The sequence below is a fragment of the Rhinopithecus bieti genome, unplaced genomic scaffold (assembly GCF_001698545.2).
Source record: "Rhinopithecus bieti isolate Rb0 unplaced genomic scaffold, ASM169854v2 scaffold_24392, whole genome shotgun sequence".
Classification (NCBI taxonomy): Eukaryota; Metazoa; Chordata; class Mammalia; order Primates; family Cercopithecidae; genus Rhinopithecus; species Rhinopithecus bieti.
In genome coordinates, this window is record NW_016812542.1 from 3,324,777 (window position 1) to 3,343,172 (window position 18,396).

The 18,396-nt window shown below is 44.9% G+C and overlaps 1 protein-coding gene across 4 annotated transcripts in view; it reads left to right on the plus strand.

The window, feature by feature from the left end:
• The window catches only part of LOC108545088 (maestro heat-like repeat-containing protein family member 7), a 46,833-nt gene that overhangs the window by 22,026 nt on the left and 6,411 nt on the right, over positions 1–18,396 (plus strand). For 3 of the 4 annotated variants that reach the window (XM_017896554.1, XM_017896555.1, XM_017896553.1), the window contains exons 12-18: positions 5,995–6,139; positions 6,599–6,774; positions 7,425–7,562; positions 7,660–7,774; positions 15,964–16,104; positions 16,685–16,861; positions 17,476–17,634. In XM_017896554.1, the coding sequence (XP_017752043.1) occupies positions 5,995–6,139; positions 6,599–6,774; positions 7,425–7,562; positions 7,660–7,774; positions 15,964–16,104; positions 16,685–16,861; positions 17,476–17,634 (1,051 nt within the window). The remainder of the gene's footprint in view (positions 1–5,994; positions 6,140–6,598; positions 6,775–7,424; positions 7,563–7,659; positions 7,775–15,963; positions 16,105–16,684; positions 16,862–17,475; positions 17,635–18,396) is intronic. The other variant, XM_017896556.1, reaches the window with a different exon arrangement.

An 18,396-nucleotide genomic window follows, 5' to 3' on the forward strand; every position in this document is an offset into this window, starting at 1 on the left:
CTACTTGGGAGGCTGAGGCATGAGAATCACTTGAACCGGGGAGGTGGAGTTTGCAGTGAGCCAAGATTGCGCCACTGCACTCCAGCCTGGGTGACAAAGTGACAGCCTATCTCAAAAAAGAAAAAGAATGTGTATTCTGCTGTTGTTGTCTGGAGTGTTCTATAAGTTAGGTTATAGAACAACACAGTGTTGTTCAAGACTTTTATAATTTTATGATTTTCTGTCTACATATTCTGTCAATTACTGAGAGAGGAGTGTTGAAGTCTCCTAATTTACTTATGCATTTATCTATTTGTTCCTTTGGTTTTATCATTTTTGCTTCATGTATTTCATTAGGTGTATATACATTTAAGATTGCTACAACTTCTTGATGAATTGACTGTTTTATCATTAATTAATGTCCCTCTTTGTACCTGATAATGCTCTTTGTTCTGAAGTTCCCTTTGTCTGATGGTAGTATGGCCATTTTTGTTTTTTAAACAGTCTGTATTTGTGTGGTATATCTTTTTCCATTCTTGAACTAATATATATAATTATATTTAAATTTTTTAAAATATAGCATATGGTTGGACTTGTGTTTTTATTTAATATGACAATCTCTGCCTTTTAGTTTGTGTATTTAAATCATTTATAATTAATGTAATTAATAATATATTTGGATTTAAGTCTACCATCTTATGATTTATTTTGTTTTTCCCCTTTGTTTTTTATTCCTGTGTTCCCCTTTCCTACATTCTTTCAAATTGTTTGAACTTTTTTTGGCATTCTATTTTAACTTATCTATTAGATTTTGATTCTTTGTACCAATTTTTAGTGGATTCCTGGGCATTTACGTACCTAAAGTTTTATAGTCTACTTACATACCTAAACTTCCATAGTCTGCTTAGAGTTAGTATTTTACAATTTTGAGAAAAGGTAGAAGCTTTCACTATACAGCTTGTTTTACCTTACTTACTTTTTTTTGAGACAGAGTCTTGCAGGCTGGAGTGCAGTGGCATGATCTCAGTCACTGCAACCTCCACCTTCTGGGTTCAAGCGATTCTCTTGCCTCAGCCTCCCGAGTAGCTGGGATTACAGGCATGCGTCAGCATACCCAGCTAATTTTTGTATTTTTAGTAAAGATGGGATTTCACCATGTTGGCCAGGCTGGTCTCAAACTCCTTGAATCTCAAGTTATCCGCCCGCCTCAGCCTCCCAAAGTGCTGGGATTACAGGTGTGAGCCACCTTGCCCACCTAACTTTGCTTTCAATAGTCATACATATTTTTAAACGTAAGGGGAGAAAAATGGTCTGTTACATTTACTCATATATTTGCCATTCCTGTTGCTTTATCTTCATTGTTAAAATTTCAACTTTCACTCTGATAAAATTTCTTTTCTGCTTGAATAACTTCATTAGCGTTTCATTTAGAGCATGTCTTTGAGCGATAAATTCTTAGTTTTCTCCATATGAGAATGTTTCAATTTTACCTTCTTTTTTTTTTTATTTTTTTGAGACAGAGTTTCGCTCTTGTCGCCCAGGCTGGAGTGCAATGATGCGATCTCTGCTCACTGCAACCTCTGCTTCCTGGGTTCAAGTGATTCTCCTGTCTCAACCTCCCGAGTAGCTGTGATTACAGGAGCCTGCCACAATACCCAGCTAATTTTTTTGTATTTTTAGTAGAGATGGAGTTTTGCCATGTTGGCCAGGCTGATCTCAAACTCCTGGCCTCAAGTGATCTGCCTGCCTCGGCCTCCCAAAGTGCTGGGATTATAGGCGTGAGCCACTGTGCCCGGCCAGTAAATTTCTGTTCATTATAAATTACCCAGTCTATGAGATTTTGTGATAGCAGCACAATACAAACTGAGACAGTGGCAAAGGGGCTTTTTTTCAGCTAAGAATCTTGAGAAGGGGAGATTATTGTGAATTACTCAAGTGGGCTCTTAATGTAACCACAATGTGTCTTGTGATTGATGTATCTTGCTCGAACTTCACTGCACTTCTTGAATCTGTAAATATATGTCTCTCGCCAAATTTGGGAAGTTTTAGGTTATTACTTCTTCAGATATTTTTTTCTGTACCAGTCTCTTTTTCTTTTTATAAGATTTCAATGACATGAATATTTGACTTTTTAATGGTGTCCTATAAGTCTCTGAAGCTCTGTTAATTTTTTTCTAATTTCTTAGTTCTTCAAATTGTATAATTTTTATTGATTCATCTGCAAGTTCATGAACTCTTCTCTCTGTAATCTCCATTTTCCTCTTGATCTCATCCAGTGAATTTTTGTTTCAGATGTCGTATTTTTCAGTTCTAAAATTTCCATTTGGTTTTTAAAAAAAATAGCTTATTCTTCAGCTGAGAACACGAGAACATCCATCTTTCCACTTCTTTCTCTGTTTCTTTGCTTCTCTCTCTCTCTCTTTAGTTCTTTTTTGAGACAGAGTCTTGCTCTGTTGCCCGAGGTAGGGTGCAGTGCCATGATCATAGTTTACTGCAGATTCAACCTCCCAGGTTAAAGTTATCCTCCCATCTCAGCCTCTGAGTAGCTGGGATCACAGGGGTGTGGCACCATACCCAGCTAATTTTTTTTACTTTTTGTAGAGACAGGGTTTCTCTATTTTCCCAGGTTAGTCTTGAACTCCTGGGCTCAAGCGATCTCCCGCCTCAGCCTTGCAAAGTGCTGGGATTGCAGGTGTGATCCACCATGCCCGACCTTTCCATTTATTTTAGTTATGTACATCTTTACCTCATGGAGCATGGTTAAAATGTGTACATAAAGTATTATTATTATTATTTTTAGGCAGGGTTGTGCTCTGTTACTCAGGCTAGAGTGCAGTGACGTGATCATAGCTCACTACAACCTAGAACTCCTGGGCTCAAGTGATCCTCCTGCCTCATTCCTCAAGTAGCTAGGACAACAGGCATGTGCCACCATGCCCGCTATTTTTTAAAGTCATTTTTTAGAGAATGGATCTCACTATGTTACTCAGGCTGGTCTTGAACTACTGGTCTCAAGGGATCCTCCTACTTTGGCCTTCCAAAGTGTTGGGATTATGGGTGTGAGCCAATGCACCCAGTCGTGTCTCAGAGTTTTAGCTCCCTGTGCTGCTACAGCTGCACAACTGGATCTGGCTTCAGGGTGATGAAATGAGAAAAAAGAGAGAGAGAGAGGAAAAAAAAAACAACAACTGGCGCTTCCCCCATCCCTACACTCACTGGGCCACAGTGCCCTGTGTTAGGTGCTTTTGTTGCTGCCCAAATGCTTCTACTGTGCAGCTCTGCATCTGGAGTCACTCTCAGGACAGAGCTTGGGAGAGGAAAGAGACAAAGAAAGAAAGAAACAAGGATCCCACCCATACTTCCCCAACTCACAAGGACCCATTTTCCCAGTCCTCTGACCAGAGAGACAGAGTTTAACTCAAGAGATTTTGTTGCCTGTGCCTGCTGCATAGTTCAGTCCTTGGGTCACCTTCGGGTCAAAGCTGGAAGATAATAGAGAAAAATGAATTCTGGGAAACTCACTCAAATGTTGTTTTTCCAGTGTTGGGAGGTAGTTGCTTTTTGTATTTGTCCAGTGTTTTTAGTTTTAATTGGTGCGAGAGCTAGGCTGGAGTGGGCTTGCTCTGTCCTAGCAGATTGCGTAGACTCTCTTACTAGGGAAATTAGGATTGCTTGTTGTTAATTCCTTTATCATGAGAAGGAAGTGTCTTTCCATTCTGTATCTGCTGAGTATTTTTCTTTTCACTGATGTGGAATTGTTTAACAAAAGGTTGACATCATATAATTAGAGTGTTTTCTTTTGGGTCGGGGGTGGTTTGAGACGGAGTCTCGCTCTGTAGCCCAGGCTGGAGTGCAGTGGTGCGATCTTGGCTCACTGCAATCTCTGCCTCCTGGGTTCAAGCGATTTCCCGAGGAGCTGGGATTACAAGCGTGTGCCGCCATGCCCGGCTAATTTTTGTATTTTCAGTAGAGATGAGGTTTCATCATGTTGGCCAGGCTGGTCTCAAATTCCTGACCTTAGGTGATCTGCCTGCCTTGGCCTCCCAAAGTGCTGGGATTACAGGCGTGAACCACTGCACCTGGCTGGACAAAGTTATAATTCGATAGGAAGAATAAATTCTGGCATAGTAGAGTGACTGTGGTCAACAGTAAGGTATCATATATTACAAAACAGTCAGAGGAGAGGCTTTTCAATGCTTTCAATGCAAAGAAATGGTAAAATCTGCTGAGATTTTTGAAAAATAAAAAATAGACTTTGAAATACCAAATGCCATTGCAACATCTAACGACATATTTATACAAATTTATACAGGTTTCTTTCTTTAATCTTTTAATTTCCAAGTGGTTAGATATTTTAATCATCTTTTTCTAGATTTATTGGATGATAATTAGAGAACACAATCTAAATGTCTTCTCCTTTTGATAATGTATTGAGGGATTCTTTTGTGTGTATAGACCAGGAAGATTAATGTTATCAATTTTACTATATGTTTAATGGCTATTTGAAATAAATTCATATTCTCTACTGCATGCAAAGTCATCTATTAGACCAGACTTGTTTATTTATTTATTTTTCTTTTTTGTATATTTTTAAAGTAGAGATGGGTCTCGCCATGTCACCCAGGCTGGTCTTGAACTCCTGGGCTCAAGCAATCCTCCCTCCTCGGCCTCCCAAAGTGCTGGAATTGCAAGTGTGAGCCACCTCACTCAGCCAGACCAAGCTTATTTAATTGTTTTATAATATCTCATTGTACGATTATTACAAACTTGTTTTATCCATTTTTTTTTAAATGACTGTTTGTTGTTTACAGCTTCTTGCTATTATTAACAGTGCTGTTGTGCACATTCTTACTCTAATATTGTGTTTAGATTTATAGGCATATTTACCATTTTATTTGCTCACCATCCCTTGCATCTCAAACTTTCCTTAGGAAATAATTTTTCTTTTCCCTAAAGGGGAAAGAAAAAACAAAACCTCTAAAGGTATTATTTGGGAGTTTATCCTCTAGGGAGACCCTATTGGTGAAACCATCTATTTTTGTTTATCTCTAAATAAAGCAAATCTGCATGAAATGATAGATTTGCTGGGAACTTGTGGGTTGATGTTTATTTTTGTTCAACACTTGGAAGGTTTATCCCATTGTCTTCTGCTCCCCACTGTTTCTGTGGGGAAGTTGGCTGTCAGTCTCATTGCCATTCTTTCATTGACAACTCATTTTTTCTCTCTTGTCTTTGTCCCCAGAGCATGCTGTGTATTGTTTACCAGCTGTGAACGTCTGTCTTCACCTTTTTTCTCACCTTCACTTCCTCAATGCTTTGTCCTCCTGTTTCAAAAAGGCCATGACTTCTTGAGGATACTAAGCACATTTTCTTAAAATTTTATGTTATTTGTAGCAAATGCTTTTCAGATATGTACTTTTCTTCTGAGTGTGATTTTTCCAGGTAAAAGTGAGAGGGGAGACACGCTAGGCAAAGGGAAAGGCATGTGCCCAATGATAGAGGAGAGAGAGTCCGTGCATGGGGTGAGGTTGGGGGTGCTGTGCAGGGCTGGTGATCAGACCTGGCCTGAAGAGAGGTATGGTCATGCCGGATATTAAGGATGACAGGGGAAAGCCTGGAAGACAGATGTAGTGGTCTGAGGGTGGGTGGGTAGTGAGAGCTTGGACAGGCCAGAGAGAAGGCTCTTCTCTCTGATCTGACACATTCAAGTGTGGTCAACAAGCTTTGGCCTCAGATATTTTCTCAAACCAGGTTCACAGACCAAGTGAACATTTCCAGATTTCTGTGAGATGACAGAGAACAGGGAGGTCTGGAGGTGATGGCAAGATGAAAGGAATAGAAGGAGAAAAAGAGAGGGGATAATGAAGAGAGAGACAAGAAAGAAGGAAGAAACCAGGGGAACTAGGGGCCTGGGCAAAGGAGCCTAGAGTCCCCTCCCCTGGAAGCACTGTGGGACTTGTGAAGAGTGGGTTACCTGGAGTGGGTAACTACATCCATGGGTTTCTGACTCTGCAGGGGGGTTTGCAGGCCCTGGGAAATCCTGGCATCCTTCCCCAAAGGCTACGAAACGATCATGGACTATCTGCTCCAGAGGCTGACTCCACACCAGAGATCAAAGGACCAGGAGCCCAGCCACAGAACAGAGATCTCACCACTGATTGTATGGAAAGGCCAGCAGAGGGGGGCTGGGCTGGGGAAGGGGACTCCCTGCTCTCCTGTCCTCGGCTGACTTGGGCTCTTTGGCCTTGACCTTTTAGGTATCAGTATTTGGTAGAACAGTCTAATGGCAGTCTTGGAGTTGGGTTGCAGGGAGGGTTTTCCAGTTGACTTAGCTTTGTCAGGGAGATAGAATAACTGAATTCCCCAGTTCCTCTTTAACTTTCAAAGATGGTACGAGACTAAAACAACCACTATGATTAGAAGAGTGCTTTAAAACAGTGACATTCTAGAAATTGCCCTTCATTTTTCCGGCTTACACTAATGTAGTCTTCACTTGCTCTAACAGCATGGGTTGTACTGGGCAAGTCTGTATGGTGATGGGTTGTGGAAAGAGACTTCCTGGTGACAGGACCTATGAGTTGAAGATATGATAATGCCTCACTCTTCTCCTCCCTCCCAGGCCACCAGAGCCATCCATGAGCTCCTGCTGGAACCCAGTCGGCGGATGGAGGTGCAGTCCTTCTTCTCTTCCTTGTTCATGGCCCTGCTGTTCCAGATCTCCTTTTTGGTGGTTGAAGTGGACACTGAAATAAGCCAGGATCAGCAACACATAGCTGAATGGGTGGACCCTATAAGGTACCTTTGGTGTTTGCTAGTGATTATGCTCCAGGGACCATCAGCTTGGCACCTTCGCCTGACTTGGTGTCAGCCTGCTGGGCCTGAATACCCTTTGTACACCCTCCTGCCGGGGCACTTAACATGTTCCCCATGTGTCATTTCAAGAAGTCCCTCAGGACTTAAAAAAATTATATTTTATTATTATTATTTTTAGAGACAGGGTCTTGCTATTTTGCCGAAGCTGGTCTTGACCTCCTGGCTCAAGCCATTCTCTTCTCTCAGCCTCCTGTGTTGCTGGGATTACAGGTGCAAGTCCAGCTGTCTGGACTTTTTAGAAAAGACTCCTTCTTTAAACTTGGCCTACTAGGCTGATGCAGAGATTCTGCACCAAAATGAGATCAATACCGTGGATAAAACACACATCCAAGTCCACAGACCTGGATTGCATTCCCTAACCTTCTGCTGGCTCCCTGTGTCACCTTGCAGATGCCACATCTCTTTTGGTCTCAGTTGCTTCGCTTCTAAAATATTAGCCTAGGTCTCTGGGGGCTGTCCCACACCAGCAGTTCATGATCCTGAGAAAGTTTTGGGAGTCGGGCAGGTGGCCGGTGAGGGAGAGGAGCACAGGTGGTGAATGACTTCCTATCTGTTCTTGGCCCTTTCTCCAGTTCTACCGTGGAGGCCCTGAAGACCTTGATGCGAAGTTCTGGGTATGGGGACTATGTGTCTTCTATACAGAGACATGGGGGCTGGTGGCTTCTTGTCAATCCTGAAAGACACTATGACGGAGTCACTGTGCTGGCCAGGTGAGCTGCACCTGGGTCCGCGGCTGGAGGGCCGTCCATTCACTTGGCCCGCTCCTGTGGCCCAGGCCTCACCTGAACACTGTGCTCTTGTTGGTAGGTCCCTGGTCATCAACAACTGTTGGCACAACCGCCCCCTCTTCAGCTCCATCATCAGATTCCTCCAGGACCCAGACTGCAAGAATCACTTAACGGCCCTTGTGTTCCTGACAGAGGTGGCTGGTTCTTGGCGGGAGGGGGGCAGGTGAGGGTGATCCCTCTGTGAGACAGCCACACCCAACAGACGCCTCCTGGAAAGGCCCCTGACTCACTGCTAGGAAGGGTTGGGGGACATGACTAATGGTTACCTTGAGCTGGGGGCTTTGGTACCTTCTTGAATCTCACAGCAGTTTGACTCTGCCCTGACTTTACAGAAAAGCACAGCTCTCTCCTTCAACCACTTCAGCCTTGAGCAGCCTTTTAAAATTAATCCTTGCTTAGCGATTGACTCAGTACAATTCAGCCACCTGACAGAAAAAAAAGAAAATAGGAAATTTAGAAAACATGGAAAAGTATATCAAAAATTATACAACCATTACTAAGCATAATCCCCAGAGGAAACCACATTTATTCAGGTTTTTGCCTATATAGAGGTGTGTGTGTATGTGTGATAGTTGAAATCATTTTCTACTAATATTCTATATCCTGCTGTATTCAAATATCTGTCTATGTCATTACATGTTCTTTGTAACATACATTTTTAAATTTTGTTTTATTTTTTGAGACAGGGTCTCACTCCCTTGGCCAGGCTGGAGTGTAGTGGTGTAATCATGGCTCACTGCAGCCTCCGTCTCCTGTTCTCAAGTGATTCTCTCACCTCAGCCTTCTGAATAGCGATGTCTACAGGCATGTAGCACCACGCTTGGCTAATTAAAAAACAAAATTTAATATAGAAAAGGGGGTCTTGCTAACTGCCCAGGCTGGTCTTGAACTCTTGGGCTCAAGTGATCCTCCCACCTCAACCTCCCAAAGTGCTGGGATTACAGTTGTAAGCCACCATGCCTGGCCTATAAATGTAAATGTTAATGGTGATATAATGTTTCATCACAAAGATGATCTATAATTTATTCAACATTCTGTTTCCAATTTTACAAGATTAGAAATAACACTTTAATGAACATCTCTGTCGAAAGTTTTTGCCCGTATTCCAGATTATTTCCTTAACTATTGAATATAATAAGTGGAACTATTGGTTCAAAAAGTATGAATGTCTTCTATAACTTTTAACAATAATGCCAAATTGCTTTCCAGTAGAGCTGTACCAATTTAGACTTCCACCAACAGTATTTGGGAGAATTTCAGAGTTTCTGACCCACTACAGCTTTAAATGGGATCCTTTTAAAATTCAAGCCACCAGATTTTTTTTTTTTTTTTTTTTTAACAAGGGCTGGACTACTTTTGAACATAACCACAGAGATAGAAGATAATACTTTACTAATACTAGGATGTAAACAGATATTATCCCAATGTGTCGTCGTGTGCCCTTATGTGGATTACAGGACATTGGTGTCTTGTTGGAAGGTGTCCACTGCTAGAGGCTGACCTGTACATGTTGGTATGGGGTACTGAGATACACATTCAAGGATATATGTCATGTTGGCAGAACTCCTGCTCAGGGTGTGGGAATGAGACATGTAGGATGCAGAACCCTGACTGGAAGGGGATGGCTTAGTCCAGTGGATCTCAATCATTTATGAACTTCATATCTTGGGGAAGCTGTTTAACATGCAGATTCTGGGCCGGGCGCGGTGGCTCAAGCCTGTAATCCCAGCACTTTGGGAGGCCGAGATGGGCGGATCACGAGGTCAGGAGATCGAGACCATCCTGGCTAACATGGTGAAACCCCGTCTCTACTAAAAAATACAAAAAACTAGCCGGGCGAGGTGGCAGGTGCCTGTAGTCCCAGCTTACTCCGGAGGCTGAGGCGGGAGAATGGCGTAAACCCAAGAGGCAGAGCTTGCAGTGAGCTGAGATCCGGCCACTACACTCCAGCCTGGGTGACAGAGCGAGACTCCGTCTCAAAAAATAAATAAATAAAACAAAATAAAATGCAGATTCCTGGGCCCTGTCCCCAGAGACTTGGATTCAGGAAGTCTGGGGTAAGGCCCAGAAGCCTTTTTTGCTGGTGGCGTTTTTTTTTTTTTGTTTGTTTTTTTTTTTTTTTTTTTTGATGGAGTCTCTCTGTCACCCAGGCTGGAGTGCAGTGGCATGATCTTGGCTCACTGCCACCTTTGCTTCCCAGGTCAAGCAATTCTCCTGCCTCAGCCTCCTGAGCAGCTGGGACTACAGGCACGCATCACCATGCCCAGCTAATTTTTGTATTTTAGTAGAGAGGGGGTTTCACTATGTTGGCCAGGCTGGTCTTGAACTCCTGGCCCCAAGGGATCCACCTGCCTTGGCCTCCCCTCTCAAAGTGTCAGGATTTCAGGCATGAGCCATTGTGCCCACCCTCCAAAAGTCTTCATTTTCTTTTTTCCTTTTTCTTTTTTTTTGAGACAGAGTCTTGCTCTGTTGCCCAGGCTGGAGTGCAATGGCACAATCTCAGCTCACTGCAGCATCCACCTCCTGGGTTCAAGTGATTCTCCTGCTTCAGCCTCCTGAGTAGCTGGGACTACAGGCATGCACCACCATGCCCAACTAATTTTTGTATTTTTAATAGAGACAGGGTTTCACCATGTTGGCCAGGCTGGTCTCGAACTCCTGACCTCAGCTGATCCGCCTGCCTTGGACTCCCAAAGTGCTGGGATTACAGACGTGAGCCACCACATCCAGACAAAGTCTTAATTTTCTAAAAGTACTCCAGTGATTGCTGTGCCACAGGAAGTGCTTGGACCCAGCTTTGGGAAACAATACAAGGCACAAGCCTGCGTGGGCTGGAGGCCACCATGAGATAGCTGCCACTCTCTTTAGAGCAGTAATTCTGAACCCTAGCTGCATATAAGCATCCTCCCGGGAGGTTTCCAAAATGCAAATGCCAAGCCCCCACCCCACCCCTCACTCTCTGTCAAGTTTTTCTATTTGAATCGATTTGGGACGGGGTCTAGGCATCAGTTTGTTTTAGAAGCTCCCAGGTTTAAAGCGATGTTCTAGAAATACAGTTAGGATTGAGAATCACTCTAGAATTTCCCCAAGTGTCTGATACCCAACTGAAACAAAGGGACACACGATAGAGCGTTTGCTCATCTGCCACCCTGATTGGGATTTTGGGCTGACAACGGGGAGGGGAGGTCAGCGTGCTTGAGAAGAGGCTGGAAGGCACACCCCAGTAGCGAGATGGGTGAACCCCATTCTTAGCAATCAGAGAGAGAAGCAGTAGATTCTAAAGTGGAAAGCCAGTGGGGTTTTAAGTACCAGGTAAGTAAGTAGGTCAAGATCTGTTAAGTGAGAGACCATGGCTAAGAAAGCTTTCTAATATTTCCCAGCCTTTGTCACTCCCTGTTTGTTGCTTTGTTATCTTTATTCATTTCCTTGAGATGATCACAAGTAGAAATATTTAAAAGAGAAAAGGTTGTGTGCTTTTCTTCAGTGTACTCAAGAAACAGTAGAGCTCTGTTATTTTATTTCTCTCTAATTCTGTGAAAAGGGTGTTATTTACCTCTATTTTGTAGAGAACGAAAGTGAGGCTCAGAGAATTTAAGAAGTTACTTATTCAGCTGGAGAGTAAATTAGGGTGGATCTGCCTGACTGCCAATCAAAGACAGATGAAAACTGCTGAGATGTTAATGAAGACTTCTTTGCCATTAGCAACATGTAAATGTACATTCATATGTGCATGCATACATGCATGCTAAAGCAAGTACATATATTTTAAATGTATCTGATTGACTTTTGGCTTTTTAAATGGTATTTTATTATATAAAAGATATTTTCTATCTCACAAGTCATCAAGCAATAAATATTATTTAAAATAATCTATATACATATATAATACAAACAAGCAAATTAAACCATGGAAACTGATTATTTATTTATTTTTAAAATTTTATTTATTTTATTTTTTGAGATGGAGTTTCACTCTTGTTGCCCAGGTTGGAGTGTAATGGCGCAATCTCAGCTCACTGCAACCTCTGCCTCCCAGGTTTAAGCAATTCTCCTGCCTCAGCCTCCTGAGTAGCTGGGATTACAGGCGCCCACCATCACACTCAGCTAATTTTTTGTGTTTTTAGTAAAGATGGGGTTTCACCATTGGCCAGGCTGGTCTCAAATGCCTGACCTCAGGTCCACCTGACCTCAATCCACCTCAATCAGGTCCACCTGACCTCAATCCACCTCAATCAGGTCCACCTGACCTCAATCCACCTGCCTCAGCCTCCCAAAGTGTTGGGATTACAGGTGTCAGCCACTACGCCCGGCCTATTTATTTATTTATTTAGTTTTGAGAAGGAGTATCGCTCTGTTGCCCATGCTGGAGTGCAGTGGCAAGATCTTGGCTCACTGCAACCTCTGCCTTCTGGGTTCAAGTGATTCTCCTGCCTCAGCCTCCTGAGTAGCTGGGATTACAGATGCCTGCCACCACGCCTGGCTAATTTTTGTATTTTCAGTAGAGACAGGGTTTTGCCATGTTGGCCAGGCTGTCTCGAACTTCTTATTTTTTTTTTTCTTTTTGAGACGGAGTCTTGCCCTGTCGCCCAGGCTGGAGTGCAGTGGCTGGATCTCAGCTTACTGCAAGCTCCACTTCCCGGGTTCACGCCATTCTCCTGCCTCAGCCTCCCAAGTAGCTGGGACTACAGGCGCCTGCCACCTCGCCAGCTATTTTTTTGTATTTTTTAGTAGAGACGGGGGTTTCACCGTGTTAACCAGGATGGTCTCGATCTCCTGACCTCGTGATCCGCCTGTCTCGGCCTCCCAAAGTGCGGGGATTACAGGCTTGAGCCACCGCGCCTGGCCCTGTTCTCGAACTTCTGACCTTAAGTGGTCTGCAAACTGATTTTTTAAATGCAGTCTTTTTTTTCTCTTCTACTTTTGCCTTCTCCCCTCCTACCACATTCAGTCTATACCTCCACCTCTTCATCTCCCAAGTGTCTCAGATGCAAGCAACCAAGTATGTATCCTTCTGCATGCTCAAATAATCACACACACATAATAGATGCTGACAGATTGTTTTCCAAAGAAACACTAACAATTCACATTTATCTCAGGGAAGTGTGAGAGAAGGGTTTCTCTCTATCTCTTCCAACAACAAAGCTTCACTGTTTTTAGATGTTTGTCCTCCTGGCAGGTATAAAGCAGGGATGTCCAATCTTTTGGCTTTCCTGGGCCACATTGGAAGAATTGTCTTGGGCCACACATAAAATACACTAACACTAATGATAGGTGATGAGCTAAAAAAAAAAAAAAATCGCAAAAACCTCATAATGTTTTAAGAAAGTTTACAAATTTGTGTTGGACTAATTCAAAGCCGTCTGGGGCTGCGTGGGGCCTTTGGGCTGTGCGTTGGACAGGCTTGGTGTAAAGCAATACCTTATTGCTGCTCTGGTTTGCATCTCCCTGGCTCCTATTGATTTTGAGCATTCTGCATGTAAGTTTGTGATCTGGATTTGCCCTTCTGTGAATTCCTTCCCATGTCCTTTGCCCATTGTCCTATTGAATTGTTTGGCTTTTTCTTGTCTACAAGACTACTTTAACTCCTGATTTTCCATTTGCACGACTACACGTTTTTCCATCATAATGTTTTCCATCATGTGCATGCTAGTCTATCCTTAAACAGACTGCGTGCCAGGCTGGTCTATCCAGGTGAATGTACTGATGTATGTAAGTCTGAGCCAGCCTACCTGTGCAGACTCAAAGTGTCCATCTGGCATGTTTATTCCAAAGCATATGCACTTAGAGCAGGAGTTCTCAATGCTGGATGCATATTCATATCTCCAGGAGAATTTACCCTAATACTTGGGGGCCAACTCAGTCCAATTAACTCAGAATCTTGGGGGTGATGTGGGGTCCAAGAATCAGCATTTTTAATAGCTCTGCAGGTGACACTAACATGCAGCCAAGGCTGACTGCCTTGGAGTCAGCATCACTTGTTCGATATCACCCAGCAGAGTCTGGAGTCCCTAGCGCCGTTGAATGATCATTACAAGGATTTCTTCCTTTTTCTTTTCTTTCTTTTTTTTTTTTTTTGAGGCAGAGTTTCACTCCTGTTGCCCAGACTGGAGAGCAATGACACAATCTCAGCTCACTGCAACCTCCGCCTCTAGGTTTCAAGCGATTCTTCTGCCTCAGCCTCCTGAGTGGCCAGGATTACAGGCATGCGCCACCACACCTGGCTAATTGTGTATTTTTAGTAGAGATGGGGTTTCTCCATGTTGGTCAGGCTGGTCTCGAACTTCCAACCTCAGGTGATCTGTCTGCCTCGGCCTCCCAAAGTGCTGGGATTACAGGCGTGAGCCACCATGTCTGGCCAACAATGATTTCTTAATAATTCTCCTTTTTCCCCCTCCCTTTTAAAAAATTATTATTCTGGAGGACTGTCTTTGACTTTTCTCTTTTGCCTTTTCAGCAGGTCAGTAAATCTGTGTTTTGCAGTGTTCTTCAGGGTCATCCTTTCTCCATTCCCACTACCCTGGCCTAGTCCAGACCCTTATTACCTGTGCTTGAAGCAATTATTTTAACTTTTTTTAGAGACAGCGAGTCTTGCTATGTTGCCCAGGCTGGTCCCCAACTCCTGGCTTTAAGTGATTGTCCTGCCTCAACCTCCAGAGTAGTTGGTATTACAGGTGTGAGCCACAATACCTGACTGGAGCAACTCCAAAAGATAACATGCTGGTCTCTCTCCTCCTAGGATCTTCTGTTAACATAATGCATTTCCCAGGTCCAACATTCCTTGCCAATGAATCCTCCTCTGGAGTCGGGTCAGCACCCAGTTGCCCTTCCCTCAATTACATTATGCTTAGCTTATCCCTACATTTCGCCCTTGTTTTGCTATGCCCACCTTTTCCCATTAAACACACACATGCTTATGTTCCCCTTCCATCTGCTCATTGAAGTTCTCTTTATTCAAGTTCAGCTCAAGTTCTACCTCTTTCTTTTTCTTTTTTTTTTAAATTTTTTTTGGAGACAAACTTTTGCTGTTGTCCCCCAGGTTGGAGTGCAACGGCATGATCTTGGCTCACTGCAACCTCCGCCTCCTGGGTTCCAGCGATTCTCCTGCCTCAGCCTCCTGAGTAGCTGGGATTACAGGCGCCTGCCACCACGCCCAGCTAATTTTTCTATTTTTAGTAGAGATGGGGTTTCACCATGTTAGCCATGCTGGTCTCGAACTCCTGACCTCAGGTGATCCGCCCGCCTCGGCCTCCCAAAGTGCTGGGATTACAGGCATGAGCCACCACACCTGGTCAAGTTCTACCTCTTTCATAAACTTTTCCTAGATGAAGCAACATGTGTTTATATGAATTTTTTACTTGCTTTTAATTTATGTAGTATTGTTATTGCCTTGAAATGTTCACTAGGTGGTTCATGTACCTAAGTCTTGACTCTCCAGCTGAATTGCTAGGATCTTTGAGGGCAGAGTGCATTGCTTACTTGTATCTCCTACAGTTTCCTTTATCAAAAATGCTTAATGGGGCTGGATGTGGTGACTTACGCCTATAATCCCAGCACTTTGGGAGCGTAGGCAGGTGGATCATCTGAGGTTAGGAGTTCGAGACCAGCCTGGGCAACATGGTGAAAACCCTTCTCTACTAAAAATACAAAATTAGCCAGGTGTGGTGGCACATGCCTGTGGTCCCAGCTACTCGGGAGGCTGAGGCAGGAGAATCACTTGAACCTGGGAGGTGGAGGTTGCAGTTAGCCGAGATCGTGCCATTACACTCCAGCCTGGGTGACAGAGTGAGACTCTGTCTGAAAAAAAGAAAAAAAAAATGCTTATGGGGCCAGTTTTGTGGTGGCTCATGACTGTAATCCCAGCACTTTGGGAGGCTAAGGTGGGTGGATCCCCTGAGGTCAGGAGTTCAAGACAAGCCTGGTTAACATTCTGAAACCCCATCTGTACTAAAAAATACAAAAATTAGCTGGGCGTGGTAGCACATCCTGTAGTCCCAGCTACTCAGGAGGCTGAGGCAGGAGAATTGCTTGAACCGGGGAGGCAGAGGTTGCAGTAAGCTGAGATCACACCACTGCACTCCAGCCTGGGTGACACAGCAAGACTCCATCTCAAAAAAAAAAAAAAGAAAATGCTTACGGAAAACTTGGAGAATGAATAAATGACTTCTGGAATGACAGGTGCAAATTCACCTTTTATGCTTTGGCCTCTCTACCGATTCTAAACCCTTAAAAGCATTTCCCTACTAGTGAGTAGGAACCTAGTCCAAAGTCATCGAGGATTTTTTTTCTCCTTGCCTGCCCATCTTTCTTGGCCTCCCTTCCCCAGCTGCTCCAGTGCCCAGATGTGGCAGCCTTAGTGGATGACTTCACCACCCGCATTCTGGCAAACTGGTTCAAGAGTGAGGAGCCAGCCATAGTGAAGCCACTGCTGCAGATGCTAGAGGTCTTTGCGAAGCATGAAAACATGGTAAAATGGGGCAGGGGCTAAGGGTGTGCTCTCAGGAGATGTTGTAACCAGGGGAGGCAACATCTGCTGTGTCCAGTTATAGATAGGGTGGGACACACTCTTGGGATCAAAGAGAGCAAATCCTCATGAGGCCAATGCACCACAGACAGGAGTTGGGGCTTGAGCCATTCATGATTTCTCCCTCCAGTAAAGGTCTCCTGAGGAAGTTTTTTCATGGATCATTTCAGAGAATAGGTGAAGCTAACCCCAGGATCTCACACATGTCATCCAGGTCCCCTGGAGATTGCTGTCATCATCAGGGATGAGAAGGGCAGTGGCGATGGAAACTTATGGCATGGTGGGAGGAGGGGGCCTCCTCTGTTTTCTCCCCTTTTCTCATGATGGACGCAAGGTACCTCCCCAAATGCTCTCCTGGGCTACTCACTCTGATGGCTACCCAGATGCTGGGCCAGTCCCAGCTCTGGAATGAAGAAGCAGTAGAGTGTGGCTCTCATTTGCGGGGCTGAATTGATTTGAAATGAGAATTCCTTGACTTGGAGGGAGTCATTTCCCCAGCTCCTGAGCCACTGTCACCCCGCAGGTGAGGCGGCTCCGAATCCTCCAGCCCTATGTGCTGAACTGCTGCTACTCCTCGAATAGCGACATCGTACTGGAGACTTTGCTGGTGCTGAAGAATCTCCTGCGCCACCTCACCTGGCGGCACTCCTCCTCCTTCCTGATCCAGCTCAGCTTCACGCTGGTGCCCTTCTTTGAGGAGGTGAAGGCCCCTCTGGGGTCATTTTCTTTCTCTCGGCATCTGTAAAATAAGGGAGTTGGCCGGGCATGGTGGCTCACGCCTGTAATCCCAGCACATTGGGAGGCTGAGGCAGGAGGATCACATGAGGCCAGGAGCTCAAGATCAACCTGGGCAACATAGTGAGACCCCATTCTAACAACAACAACAACAAATTAGCTGAGTCCGGTGGTGTGCACTTGTGGCCCCAGCTACTTGGGAGGCTGAGGCAGGAGGATTGCTTGAGCCCAGGAGGTCAAGGCTGCAGTGAGCTGTGATTGTGGCATGCACTCCAACCTGGGCGACAGAGCGATACCCTGTGTCAAACAAAACAAAACAAAACCCCTCACAGAGTTGGCAGAATGATTCAAGACCCTTCACCTTGAATATGGTACTGTTCTGTAGGGACTTGATTGCTCCTGCCCTCCTTGTATCTTTCTGAAGGGGTGAGATGGAGCGAGAGAACAGACCACAGCAGGCGGGGATCAGAGCACGTCATTTGAGGGAGGGAATGGACACGGGAGTGTGGGGTTGGCGGGGGTGGAGCTCAGGGACCTGATCGCTCCTGCTTCCCCATGCATGCATGTCTTCTCTCCCAGGTGTCAGAGCATCTGCGGTTGGCAGCCTTTGAGATCTATGGGAGTCTCTTGGCCAAGGTCAAGAAGAGAGGCCTTGTCTTCCCCTTGAAGCACCAGATCCTCAACTTGCTAGTCCCCCTGGTGCTCCACCTGAGGGACGTAAATACCGACGTGGCTCTGGTGAGAGGCCAGGCCTTGGAGCCTGGTCTTCAGTCCCCGTTTTCATGGGAGATAAATGCTAAGCATGTTGAGTGCTTAGGCAGGGCTGTGGCAGTACTGGATGGTGCTGAAGGAGTCAACTAGTCTCTGACCTTGCCGAATGAGAGACTAGGGATGAACAGATGCTTGCACTAAAGTTTTCTCCAGCTTCTGGCTCCATCCGGTTGGCCACTGATTCCCAGTGGAATACTGTGGGTGTTTCTCCCAGGAGGAAAGTCTCATCTACGGGCAGCAGTCCCTCTCTCTGCCTCCCTGCCTGTGGCTCCAGGAGCCCCGTCTCGATGCTGCTTTCTGCATACTCTCTGTCTGTGAATGGAGACAGAGCTCCCTGGGTCAGGAAGACCCCGTGGGAGGCAGTGTGGTGGGCAGAATAGAGAGAGCCTGGAACTGGCCTTCATTCCGGAATGAATGAGTACAGCTTTGAGCCCAGGAGACCCAGGAACGTGAACTGCAGCTTGAACACTTGAAGACTGGCTGACTTACTCTGTGACAGGACACCTTGTTTCCACAGAGCAGGCCACTCTGCCATCACTGAGGCCTCTTAGGCACATCTGAGTCCGGCTGGGCAAGCGATTGAATGGGGATATTTGTGCGGAGAGTCCCACCGGTGAACTCAGCCGTGGTATTCCTGACAGAGCTAGCCCTGATTTAGAACAGTGACCACCCAGTTGGGGGATTAAGACTTTGGGGAAATTGATTTTCAGAGAGACTGTTTTGTGGGGC